This window comes from Neophocaena asiaeorientalis, unplaced genomic scaffold, assembly GCF_003031525.2.
Source record: "Neophocaena asiaeorientalis asiaeorientalis breed wild unplaced genomic scaffold, Neophocaena_asiaeorientalis_V1.1 scaffold242, whole genome shotgun sequence".
Classification (NCBI taxonomy): domain Eukaryota; kingdom Metazoa; phylum Chordata; class Mammalia; order Artiodactyla; family Phocoenidae; genus Neophocaena; species Neophocaena asiaeorientalis.
Genome location: NW_020172451.1, coordinates 7,391,450 through 7,403,696, shown reverse-complemented (window position 1 = coordinate 7,403,696; position 12,247 = coordinate 7,391,450). Strand labels below are relative to the sequence as shown.

General features: G+C 50.7%; 1 protein-coding gene across 2 annotated transcripts in view; it reads left to right on the top strand.

Moving 5' to 3' along the window:
- Window positions 1-12,241, top strand: part of TEF (TEF transcription factor, PAR bZIP family member) — a 22,036-nt gene extending 9,795 nt beyond the window's left edge. Inside the window, exons 1-4 of one of the 2 annotated variants that reach the window (XM_024737506.1) lie at window positions 173-429; window positions 3,688-4,005; window positions 8,591-8,811; window positions 9,958-12,241. In XM_024737506.1, the coding sequence (XP_024593274.1) occupies window positions 273-429; window positions 3,688-4,005; window positions 8,591-8,811; window positions 9,958-10,173 (912 nt within the window). In that variant the 5' untranslated portion in view covers window positions 173-272 and the 3' untranslated portion in view covers window positions 10,174-12,241. Of the gene's footprint in view, window positions 1-172; window positions 430-3,687; window positions 4,006-8,590; window positions 8,812-9,957 lie in introns of those variants that run through there. The other variant, XM_024737508.1, reaches the window with a different exon arrangement.
- Window positions 12,242-12,247: the final 6 nt, after the last annotated feature.

The following is a 12,247-nucleotide window of genomic DNA, read 5'->3' as shown; positions in this document are numbered from 1 at the left end:
CCTAACCAATTACGGCCCGGAAGGCTGAGCCTGCCCCTCCCGCGGGGCGGGCCAATCTAAGGCTGCCATCCGGGGAAGTTGGCCTGGCCTTATGAATAATTAATATGACAGAGCCTGTCCGCAGGCGGGGTAGGGATGGAGGGAGGCGGGGGTGCCGCTGGGCGCCTGCGCAATAGCTGCCCGTGTCGGCAGCTGCGGCGGGTCGCACGGCTCCGTCCCATCTCGGGGGGCGGGCGGGGGAGGCGAGGCGCGCGAGCAGAGCGCGGGGCACGATGTCCGACGCGGGCGGCGGAAAGAAGCCGCCTGTAGAGCCGCAGGCGGGGCCGGGCCCGGGGCCGGGGCGCGCAGCCGGGGAAAGGGGCCTGCCGGGCTCCTTCCCTCTGGTCCTGAAGAAGCTGATGGAGAACCCCCCGCGCGAGGCGCGCCTAGGTGAGGGGAGGGGGTCCGCGCGCGCCTGGGGGCGGGGTTTCTGCAGGGGCGGGGCCTTGTGAGGGCGGGGCCTCGGAGGTCGGAGGTCGGGGTGAAGTGGTCCAGCGGAGGGGGATGGGCTCAGGGATGGTGAGGGGCCCGGAGGGCGAGGCAAAGGGGGTGGGAAGAGAAGGTCGGGGACGAGTTGAGAGAGGTTGGGTCAGATGGGGGTTGGCGGGGAAGGGTCAGGAGGGAGATGGTAGAGTGGGGGTCGCAGTGAGGAGGTTCATTGGGGCGGCCGGGAGCGCGCGCGACGTGTAAGGTTTACTGAGGAGGCTGATGGGGGTCGCAGCAGCCCCTTAAACGAGGCTCCAGGGCGCCTTCTCTGGGGACGCCTGCATCAGAATCACTTGGGGGTGCTTGTTTAAAATGCCGATTTCTGGGCCCCACCCTTTACCCACCGACTCTGCGGCTCCTGGGACAGGAATCTGCATTTTAAGGAGAGCCCCACCCCACCTCCGTGATTCCAAAGTCCACTAAAGTTTGAGATGCCCTGATAGTGAATTGTCTTCGTATATGGCCGTCCCCCCTCCTGAGAGGAGGACCTGTCTTCATCCCTGCGTGTGAGTATCCCCAGGTACTAGGTACTCACTGGAGATTTGAAATGAGTTTCAGGGCTGCTGCTGAGGTGGGGGAGGGGTGTCAGGAGAAGGAATGGGAGGCGACTTCTGAGGGGGAGGTTGGGATGAGACAGGTATAGGGATGAGGGTTAGGACGAGGCCACTGAGGCCCTTCACCTGGTTGTTTGGGGCTGACCCTAGTCTTTGGGGCCACAGTGGCAGGGCTGAGCATTGTCTTGTTTCCTAGGCCACAAGGGTCCCTGGGGCTTATGTGGAAAGCAGGTTTGGCCTTGTTTTTTGGCCTGGGCACATGAGGTTCAGGGAGCAGCAGGAGTGCCACCTACAGTGGAGTTTTAGGTGCACTGAGGGAGGATTTCAATCTGAGAGATTTTAATTTCGTAGAACCACTGGTGTAGTTCAGGGATTTGGGAAAGAATGGGCCTTTTGTGAATTACCTGTCTGGGGGGATTAATTTTATTTTTTAAAATGCCATTTATCTTCCTTTCCTGGGTGTGTTCTCAGGCTCCCATCCCTATGGGTTGGGTTACCAATAGCTTCCACAACATCAGGTGAGGCCAGGCTCTCTTCTCCTGCTTCAGGACCTCATATGCACAGACCCTTTTGTTTGTTTTTAAGGCAATGCTTTGTTCCAAATCTGGGGCTGGGTTAAGCTGCCTCAGGACAGGTGTCCACATCTGTCAGGTTCTGTCAGATTACCAAATAATAACCATCCATCACAATAGTTCTACCTTACCTTTGCAGAATGCTCACAGAGCACTTCAGCATAATCTCTATTTAGTCTTCCACAGCCATCCAGTAGGGGATTACCCCACTTCTCAGATGGAGAAAGCTGACACTCAGAGAGGTGAGGATGTTTCCTCAAGGTCACGGAACTAGCCCTTACATGCTCTTTACTGTATCACTGGCAACCACTGATGATGTCAGTCCCTCTGACCTGAGTGAGGGGCCTAGTCCTTTATCATCTCTTACAATTAAAACTCCATCTTATAAAAACACTGATTAAAAATATGCTTAATTGCTTAGGCCAGACAAAACCTGGAACTCAGTGTTACTCGTCCTTTTAGTAGGGCTGTTTTTCTGTCTCCTCCCTTCTCCTGCCTCCTTTGATCCCCATGACCCCGCCCAACATGGATCTCAGTCATTTCTGAACAGAATGTAGAGTCAATATCCCAAGGAAGGAGACCAGGGAGGCCATCTGGCCCACCCAGCCCACCAAAGCTTGGCTCTCTTACTTCCCATTTGGTTTTAAACGAAAGCCTGGTACAGAAGGCAGTTGCAAGAATTCGAGTTAATTTGTATTAGAAGCCGTGACCAAATTCTGTTTGTCAAAACCTCCACCTTCTTAACTCACTGGGTGTGTCCATTTTTATTGGACCAACAGGCTGCTTTTTGGCTGTCTGTGGTCTAGGAGTCCGTGCATGACTGGTTCATTTCCAACATAATCATATTTGATTTCTCTTTTTCATTTCAGAATCCAGAATTCAAAGTTGTCTCCCTCAATTTGAAAACCTATTATGAACTTGTCATGATTTTATCTCCCACTTCTCTGATTAGCCTCCCTGTCACTTTGATTTCCTTCCAACCTTGTCACATTTTTCTTTTGTCTTTTTTCTTAATTTACCCTTTCTTGGATATCCAATCCACGTGTATAACTTTTGGGCTGAAACAATTAGGTGGGATCGCGTCCCCACTGATTGATCAGTTTTGCTTTGAATGGGAGCACTCTTTCTTCTACAGCTCCACCCCTCTCTTCCCTCCCAGAAAACCTGCCTTAAGTCTTCTCTGCTTATTCAGGGATAGAAGTCTCTTGAAATGGTTGCTCTGAAAAAGGTCCTGAAAAGACAGCTCCAGGCCCTCTCTTTTTGAGAAACCTGAAGGGAGTCTGTTTACAAACCCAGCCTTCTTCATTCATTATACACATCTTCCTATGGCTCACTGTCTGCCTGCTCCTGTATTGGTCCCCGAGATCTAGAAATGAATCAGACACAATCCCTGCCCTGAACAAGCTCACGGTAATAATGAATGCCTGCTATGTGCCAGGAGCTCTACAAGACACTTTCAGATGTTACCTCTGATCTTCACCAAAGAGGCAGCTTTTTCCTTATATACAGTGGAGGACACTGAGGCTGGGAGAGGTTGAGTAACATGGCTAAAGTCACACATCACTGCAGTGGGTGGCAGAGCTGGGATTCAAGCCCCGGGCTGGGTTGCTGTGGAGAAGCGCAGCTGGAGGGGACAGGACAGGAGAACACAAAAGTTCTTGGCCTGAGGAATCAGCCCTTTCCTAAGATATCAGGAAGGGTCAGAAACTCCATTTCCTCCCTGTAGCCTCTCTCCAGCAGATGGTAATCCCACAGCCCATTCTGAATTAACCCTGGGGATACATCAGGCCTCAGAGCTTATGGAGAGCATCCTAGGAAACCCAGGCATGGATGAGGGTCTGCTGCCACCTCTAAAGGAGACCGTTGCTCCTGGTTCAAGCACCAGGTTATAACTGGAGAATAGAATGGGCTCTTGACATTCATGGATGGATCAGGACTCCGAGAGAGGTGGGTCCACCCTGTGAGGCTCACTGCTCGCCTCCTGGGATTGAGTTACCCTCTTGAGTGATGTCTCATCACAGATTTTGTGTCTGCAGATAAGGAAAAGGGGAAGGAAAAGCTGGAGGAAGACGAGGCTGCAGCAGCCAGCACCATGGCCGTCTCTGCCTCCCTCATGCCACCCATCTGGGACAAGACCATCCCATATGATGGCGAGTCTTTCCACCTGGAGTACATGGACCTGGATGAGTTCCTGCTGGAGAATGGCATCCCTGCCAGCCCCACCCACCTGGCCCAGAACCTGCTGCTGCCTGTGGCTGAGCTAGAAGGGAAGGAGTCGGCCAGCTCCTCCACGGCGTCCCCACCATCCTCCTCCACCGCTGTCTTTCAGCCCTCGGAAACCGTGTCTAGCACAGGTTGGTGATGGGCCTTCGGGCAGGGCCACCTGCCGCATCCAAGGAAATCTGCTTCCCGCTGAGGGCTGCTTGTATCCACGCACCTAGTGAGCCCCTCCTCTCAGGGGAGGTCCCAGTGGGCCTACAGGGAGCAGAAACCCTGTGCTCCTCACCCTTCAGGACAGCCCCCCAAGGCTGGACATGAAAACAGCAGTCCCCTCGGCAGCAGCCGGAGCCTTTCTGTTGGTTGTTTGCCGCAGCTGGTTAGCCCGGTGGAGCGAGCCCTCCCAGCCAGAGGCTTCACAGGATAGAAATCCCTTCTGCATCCTCGGTGCTGCTCTTTACCCCCACGCGCACCTCGCCACAGATGACTAGGAAGCTCAGGCGACACTAATAATAACAACAGCGACAGCTAACATTTATAATGTTTAGCACTTACTCTGTGCCAGGCATTAACATAATCCTCACGAAAACCCCCTTGTGAGACTGATACTGTTATCCTCATTTTATAGGTGAGGAGACTGAGAAGTTAGGTAACTTGCTCAAGGTAACACAGCTGGTAGGAAGTGGAGGCAGCATTGAACCCAGGATGTTTGGCTGTTTAGCCAGGTTCTGCTCAGGCACTGGCATGAAGAAGGCATTTCTGCTGCCAGGACAGATATCGTCTTTGGGATTCCTCCCACATCCTTGTGTCCTTTTTCTGTTTTACCTCTGGAGATCAGTTGGTTGGTTTTCATGCCCCTGGGTCACGAACCCACCAGAGGAGGCATGGCCCCTGTTTCAGGGGCTCTGCAAAGCTTTCTGCAGGCTCAGTTCGAGGCGTATAGGCAGATGTCTCCCAGGAATGACCCCAGGAACTGGTGTGGAACCCAGGGAACCTGTACCCAAGGAATTGTCACGCTCAATTTTTTTTTCTTTTTCTTTTGGAAAAACGTTCAAATACAAAAGTAAAGGGCTGCTATAATGAACCTCCAGTAACCGTCACTCAGCTTCTATAATAATTAACTTGTAATCTATCTTGTTTTCTATAACTTCTTCCATTCCCTTAACCTGATTATTTTCATTCAAATCCTAGGTATTGTATCATTTCATCGATAGATATTTCAATATATATCTAAACTATAAGGGCTCTTTTAAAAAACAGAACAAAAATACCAATTTAACATCTGAAATTGACAATACATCCATCAGCACTCAAATTTCCAAAAAGTTGTCTCATAAGTGTTATTGCTTTACAGTTCCTTTGAATCAGGAGCCAAACAAGACCCACATGTTTCAGTTAGTTGTGTTTCTTAAATCTCTTGTAATCTATGGGGTCCCCTCTCCTTTTTATTTCTTTGCAATTTATTTGTTGAAGAAGCTGAATTGTTTGTCCTGTAAAGTATTGCACATGCTAGATTTTTCTGACTATATCTCTGTACTGCCTTTTAACATGTTCCTCTGCCCCTCATTTCTTTCCTGTAAACTGTTCAGCTTGAGAGGCTTCAGCTGATTCCAGCCAAATTTTTGTTTGAAGGCAGCGCTTTTTTTAAAAAAATTATTTATTTAATTTTATTTTTTTAATTTTTGGCTGCATTGGGTCTTTGTACGTGGGCTTTCTCTAGTTGCAGCGAGCAGGGGCTTCTCTTGTTCTCTTGTTGCGGAGCACGGGCTCTAGGTGCTCAGGCTTCAGTAGTTGAAGCACGTAGGTGCAGTAGTTGTGGCTTGTGGGCTCCCGAGCACAGGCTCAGTAGTTGTGGCATAAAGGCTTAGTTGCTTCGCGGTATGTGCGATCTTCCCAGACCAGGGATCAAACCCGTGTCGCCTGCATTGGCAGGTGGATTCTTAACCACTGCGCCACCAGGGAGGTCCCTGAAGGCAGCTCATTTTTGTGCTGGTCAGGTTGTCCTGCAAGGCCGGTTCCATGTGTGGGTAGGGGACAGAGCTGGAAATGAGCCCTCTTCTTACACCTTAGACCACCTAGGTGACATTTGCCTTTGATTTTGTTTTTAAGTAAACCTTCTTAATGAAGTACGGCATCCAGAAATGCCAGTATCATAAGTATACCACTCAGTTAATCTTCACAGAGTGAACCCACCTGTGTAACTACCACCCAGATCAGGATAGAGAACACTGTTGGGATCCCCAAAGTGCCTTGGGACCCCTCTCGGTCCTTACTCCCCAGAGGTAGTCTCTATCCTTATTTCCATCACCAAAGATTCATTTTGCTTATAGTCGAATGTTCTGTAAATGAAACTGTATATTATGTTCCCTTCTTTTTTTCAACAATCATAAGTCAATTACATTTATACTCTCACATTTATAGCATCCTGTAACTAGCCTTACAGTAACATATAAATCATGTGGACATCAGTAACTAACAAAATAGATTTACAGAACATACTTATGGAAAATTCCTGTGACAGAGAGAAAAGCCACGATACAGATGAAGTAAGAGTTGTACACATGGTAGAAATGAAAGAGTTCATTTTTCAGTTCCTTCTATAGAAAAGACATAAGTAGTACGTATTCTTTTGTGCCTAGCTTCTTTCCTCAGCTCCGTTTGTGAAAATCATCCATGTTGTTGCCTGCCTGTAGCAGAACTTTGTTCATTTTCATTGGTGAATGGTATTCCATTGTTGTATTATATGACTACACCAGTTTATCCACTCTTCAGCTATGGGCACATGAGATGTTTCTAGTTTGGGATTGTGCATAGCACTGCCTTGAACATTTGCGTGTGAGTCTTTGGTAAATACCTGTATGCATTTCTGTCGGGCATTTACCAAGGAATAGAGCAGCTGGGTCATCAGACACTTACTCAATCAGCATTTGTAGATGTTGCCAAATAGTGTACAAAATGGCTGTAGCCATGTATACTTCCACCAGCAGGACAGGGGAGGTCTAGTTGCCAGCCTTGGGTGCCTTGGCTGTTGTTTATTCCTATAGTTACCACATTGGTCCCTGGTCATTCACTCCTCTGACACTCATCCTTGTTTGTAATTAACCCCTTTGATAGGATACAGTTAGTTTATATGCATGATCCAGTTAAAACCTAAGTCTGATCATGTCACACCTCTGCTCAGAACCCTCCAATGACTTCTTTCAACTCAGGGTGAAAGTCAAAATCAGTGGCCCTATTGACACTTGGACCAGATAATTTTTTTGTTGGGGTTGGGGAGGGACTGTCCTGTGCACTGTGGGATGTTTAGCAGCATCCTTGGCTTCTACCCACTAGATGCCAGTAGAACATACCCCCCCTTCCTAACATGGTCACATATCCCCTGCAGAACAAAATCGTCCCCTATTGAGAACCACTGCTTTATAGGGATTAAAGGCCCCATGTTTTCTGTTCTGGGCCTTTCCGGTTACTCCTGCCTCTCATCCACCCACTGCAGCCACAATGGTCTCCTTTGCTCTTCCTTGACTATCCCAGTGCTTGCCTGTGCACAGACCATGCACCTGGTGTTCACTCTCTGAAATGTTCTTCTCTCAAATATCCACATGGCATCTGACAGTTTTATATAGATACTTGTAATTTATCTTGTGTAATGTTGGCCTTCCCCACTAGAATAACATTCCATGAAGGCAAGGACTTTTACTTGTTTTGTTCACTGCTTTGTCTTTGGCATGACAGTTCCTGGCATATAGTAGGTGTTCAATAAGTATCTGTGGACTGAATAATTATTTTGTGTACTCCTATCAGTAGCATTGAACAAGTAGGCCAAAGGCGTAGATTTTTTAAATAAATTATCTCTAATAACACATAACCTTTGAACAGGTTTTTTTGTGTGTTTGTTTGTTTGCTTTGGCCGCTCCACACAGCTTATGGGATCTTAGTTCGCCATCCAGGGATCGAACCCGCGCCCCATGCAGCGGAAGCGTGGAGTCCCAACCACTGGACCGCCAGGGGATTCTCCCTAACACATAACCTTTGACTTCTGAAAGTTCCTTAAATCCAATGTCCACTATAAAGCCACAGCCGGGTAGGGCGGTGAAGAACAAGGATTCAGAGTCAGCCAGACCCAGACTTAAGTTTTAGTTCAGTCATTTACCATCCATGTGATCCTGGGAAAACCATGTCATTGCTTTGAGCCTTAGTTTCCTCATCTGTAAAATAAGGTTAACACCCATCTCCCTTTCAGAGTTGTTATAAGACTAAATGAGCACAGCCACTGATTTGTCTCAGGGGATTCAGAAATGGAAGCCATTTCGTTATTCAGTCTGTGTCCCTAACCCATCACAGTTCCTGGTGAGATTCAGCTGTTTCTCATTACTTGAGAACTTGAAACCACAGGAAGTTAAGGGGGTATGATGATTTAATGTTTTGCTTAACATTTCTGGGGGGAAAAAACAATCGGAAAATTTTGTCTTTTTCGAGGGCCTCTGTTTTCTTTTGAGCATTTTGTTCCTAAAGGGAAGAATTCTTTCCATGTTTGTGTTGTTGAATTGAATCACATATGCCAATCTGGCTTCGGGGCTGGTGCTGCGGTAGTTTTTCTTCCCTCCAAGCGGCAATGGCTTGTGCAGCCTTGAGATTCAAGCAGGTGTCTGGGTGTGTGACGTGAGTCTTGGCTGTCCAGTGAGTCTAGACTGTTTCAGGACCACCTGCCTCTGTGTCTTTCAGAATCCTCCCTGGAAAAGGAGAGGGAGACACCCAGTCCCATCGACCCCAACTGCGTGGAGGTGGATGTGAACTTCAATCCCGACCCTGCCGACCTGGTCCTCTCCAGTGTGCCGGGTGGGGAGCTGTTCAACCCTCGGAAGCACAAGTTTGCAGAGGAGGACCTGAAGCCCCAGCCCATGATCAAAAAGGCCAAGAAGGTCTTTGTCCCCGATGAGCAGAAGGTAACCTGGTGTATCCACTGTAGTGAAGGTACAGTGTTGGTTCAGAAGCCAAGGGGCTGTGCTTCTTCACATTCGATTTCATCTAGAGCACCCTCCCTCCTGTGGACACATTTAGGAAGGCTGAGTTCAGAGCTTAGAGCCACATCCTGCAGCAGCTCAGAGAAAGAAAGGGAGTTGGGTGGCATTTGGCCCCAGCGTGACTCCCTGCAGCTTCTCTCTTTCCTTTCTGGCAGCCAGCTGTGCTGATGCTCTCACTTCCCTGGCTTCAACCCAGCCTTCGGGCAAGAGCTCACTAGGCCACAGAAACTGGGGTTGAACAAGCCCTCACTTTGAAGGACAGAGGATGGTTGTGTATTGCCATCCCATGGATTAGCAAGCAGCCTTCAAGCTGGTGGTTTTGTAGGAACTGGGAGGGGGGAGAGAGGAGGATTCTGCAGTTTTTCCCTTCCCTCTGATGAAAAACTCGTAAGAAGGACTTTTCTTGTAAGCTTTGGAGTCAGGCAGACCTCAGGTTCCTCATCTGTAAAGTGGGAATAACCATACCTGCCTCTTGAGATGTTTCTGAGGCTTTAATAAAAACAACAATAAATACAGTAAACCTTACTGTAGGCCAGGCACTGGTAGGCCAAGCACCTTGTACATATTAACTCATCTTATCCTCAAGCAACTCTAAGAGGTCATTACTGTAATTGTCCCCTGTTGTAAAGATGAGGGGCACGAGATATTGAGAGGTTAAGGAACTCGCACGGTTCCACTGCTAGAAAGTGGCAGAACCAAGATGTGAACTCAGGGGACTGGACTCAGAGTGCCCACCCTTAGCCACAGCCAGAGTGCCTAAGTGAGGCAAGAGTATAGGCAGTGCTTTATGTTGGAGCAGCACAGAGCAGGCCACCAGTAGGTGGAGCGCCCTTCCTTCCACCACAGATCCCACCAAAGGCTTGCATTCTCATCCCGCCTCCCTGGGAAAGGGCGGGGCCCCTCGGTGTCCCGGGGCACATGCAGCTCCTTCCCCGGGGTCCCAGCTCTCATTCTGGCTGGACCACGTGGGTTATATGAGGAATCGGGTGTATGCAGTGCTGGCAGGAGGGGAAGGTTGGGTTCCCTCATGGGAAAGAGGAGAGACCCACAGAGGACCCTTCCTGACAGGACGAAAAGTACTGGACGAGACGCAAGAAGAACAACGTGGCGGCCAAGCGGTCTCGGGACGCCCGGCGCCTGAAGGAGAACCAGATCACCATCCGGGCGGCCTTCCTGGAGAAGGAGAACACAGCCCTGCGGACGGAGGTGGCGGAGCTGCGCAAGGAGGTGGGCAAGTGCAAGACCATCGTGTCCAAGTACGAGACCAAGTACGGGCCCTTGTAACCCGTGCCCCCACCCGGGCACGCTGCCTCACCTCAGACCTCTGCCTGGGACCCCTGAAACCCACCCATGCGTGGAGACTTATGACTCGTCGTGGGCGCATGGCAGTGCACTTGCCCCAGGAGCCTTCACGTTCAAGCTTCATTATCACATGGCCAGCACGGCGACTTCCCTGGGGGCCAGCCTCCTCCCTGGCGGGATGCGAGAGAATCTATGAGGTGGTGACTCAGCCTTAGTCTCTGTTCTTGGCTGTCTCACCGGAAGGGGACCTCTGGAGCATGGGCTCTTCTTTTCCAGGGTACCCAGGCTTCCCTGACTCTCCCTGCTTCTCCAGCCTGGGCCGTCCTGGCCTGTCTCTGCAGAATGAGTCATGATGGCTGTCGCCCTTACATCTTCTCAGGTAGCAGGGCGCATTTCCAGGCAGGGAGGGTCTGTTGTCCTCCCCAGAAAGTCTTAGAGAAAAACATCCGTTCCCATCTTCCTCAAAGGTAAAAAGACATGCCAGCTCCTCTGTAGTGTCCACGTGGGTGCCAGGCCGCAGCGGCTGGGTGTCTGCACAGCCTGGGACAGGCTTTGCGTCTGGGCCTGCAACAGAAGTGCACCCAACCATTCCTGGCTCCCTCACCCCTTTTCTCTGTGGCTCCGAGGCCTGGAAGGAGGAGGCCCTGGTGAGGGGTTCCCTCTGCGTTCCATCCGCCGTTGGTTGGGGAGAGACTCCCAGGGTGGTGGTCTCTGAGCCTTGGTCGCCGTGCATATCTCCTCTTCTGCAGGTCACTTGTGGAGGCCGCCTGAGTCAAATTTGTCCCACCAGACTGGGCCTCTGGGCCTGCTGTTTCTTTTCATCCAGTGACCAAGCTCAGATCTTGGATTTAAAAGAAAAAGTCTCCTCGTCTAGGAAGCTTAACTTCCTGGAGCTGGGATGCACCTTCTGCATGGTGTTCAGAAAACCGGTCTCCACAGCCCCTCACGCTGTAGGTGGGGAGCTGGGGCATGTTTCTCGAGAAGCTCCCACTCTTTCTTGCTCTGCTTTCCCGTGTGGGCCAGGCCCGAGTCCACTGTCCCTGAAAAGCAGAAGAGGGCTTCCCAGTTCTGGCTTCAGGATCCACCCCGTGCGAGCGGCCTGGAGGGCGTCACCAGGCAGGACACCTGGTCACCTGGTCACAGCACAACTCTTTTGGAACAGCAGGCTCTTGGGACATTTACATAGGCTAGAGCCCCCTCGATCTGGGTCCCAGGAGACAGCCACCCATGCAAGCCTGGCTGTGGTGTGGTGCAGAGGGGCCCACCTCCCAGCTGCTCCTTTCTCTTGTGTCCAGCTGGACTCGTCCTTTGGCTCTGCCCAAGAGATTAATTACGGAGATCCGTGGAAGCATCTGCTCGCTGTGGTCAGCTGGGGCACCCAGAGATGGGTGTATTTATTTGCTCAGGGCAGGCAGCCTGTGGTAAGGAGGGGTCAGAGGTAATGGGCACACTTTGTCACATTCATCACTGGCTTTATTTAAAGTGGTGGCTTGGAGTCCTGGGCCTTGACCCCTAAAGACTTTTCATAACAGATGTTAAGAGCAGGGGAAGCCATCCACTGGCCGTGGACCACACCCCAGGGAACGCCACGGCCCTCCAGGGACCTGCACACCTGTCTCTCCAGGGGACTTGACAAGGGTCCCTGAGGCCAAGGGATGTCAGCGCCCTCCCTGCAGGCCCCTGAATTTTACTTTGTGGTTCTATGAAAACCATGTTCACACTTTTCACTCTATTGTAACCACAACAGGGCAGTTGCATCCGGCATGTCAGTGTCCTGCCCTGGGCAGCTCGCCCGCCCAGGCACACTCCCTCTGGTCTGGCCACCCACCAAGAGGGCACTTCTCATTTTTGTTATTGGTAGAAGAGCCACCAGCTTAAAAGCTCTTCATTTTCTTTGGCCAGAAGTGTATGGTTTGTGTTTTTTTTCAGTTTTTTTCCCTAAGGGATGGACATTTAGTCTCCGGGTGGTGTCCACTTTCCGACCCCAGCGGGTGAGATGATGACCTGATGTCTCTTCTCTTTGTCCCACCTTCTGCCTGGCCAGCCCCCTCCCCTT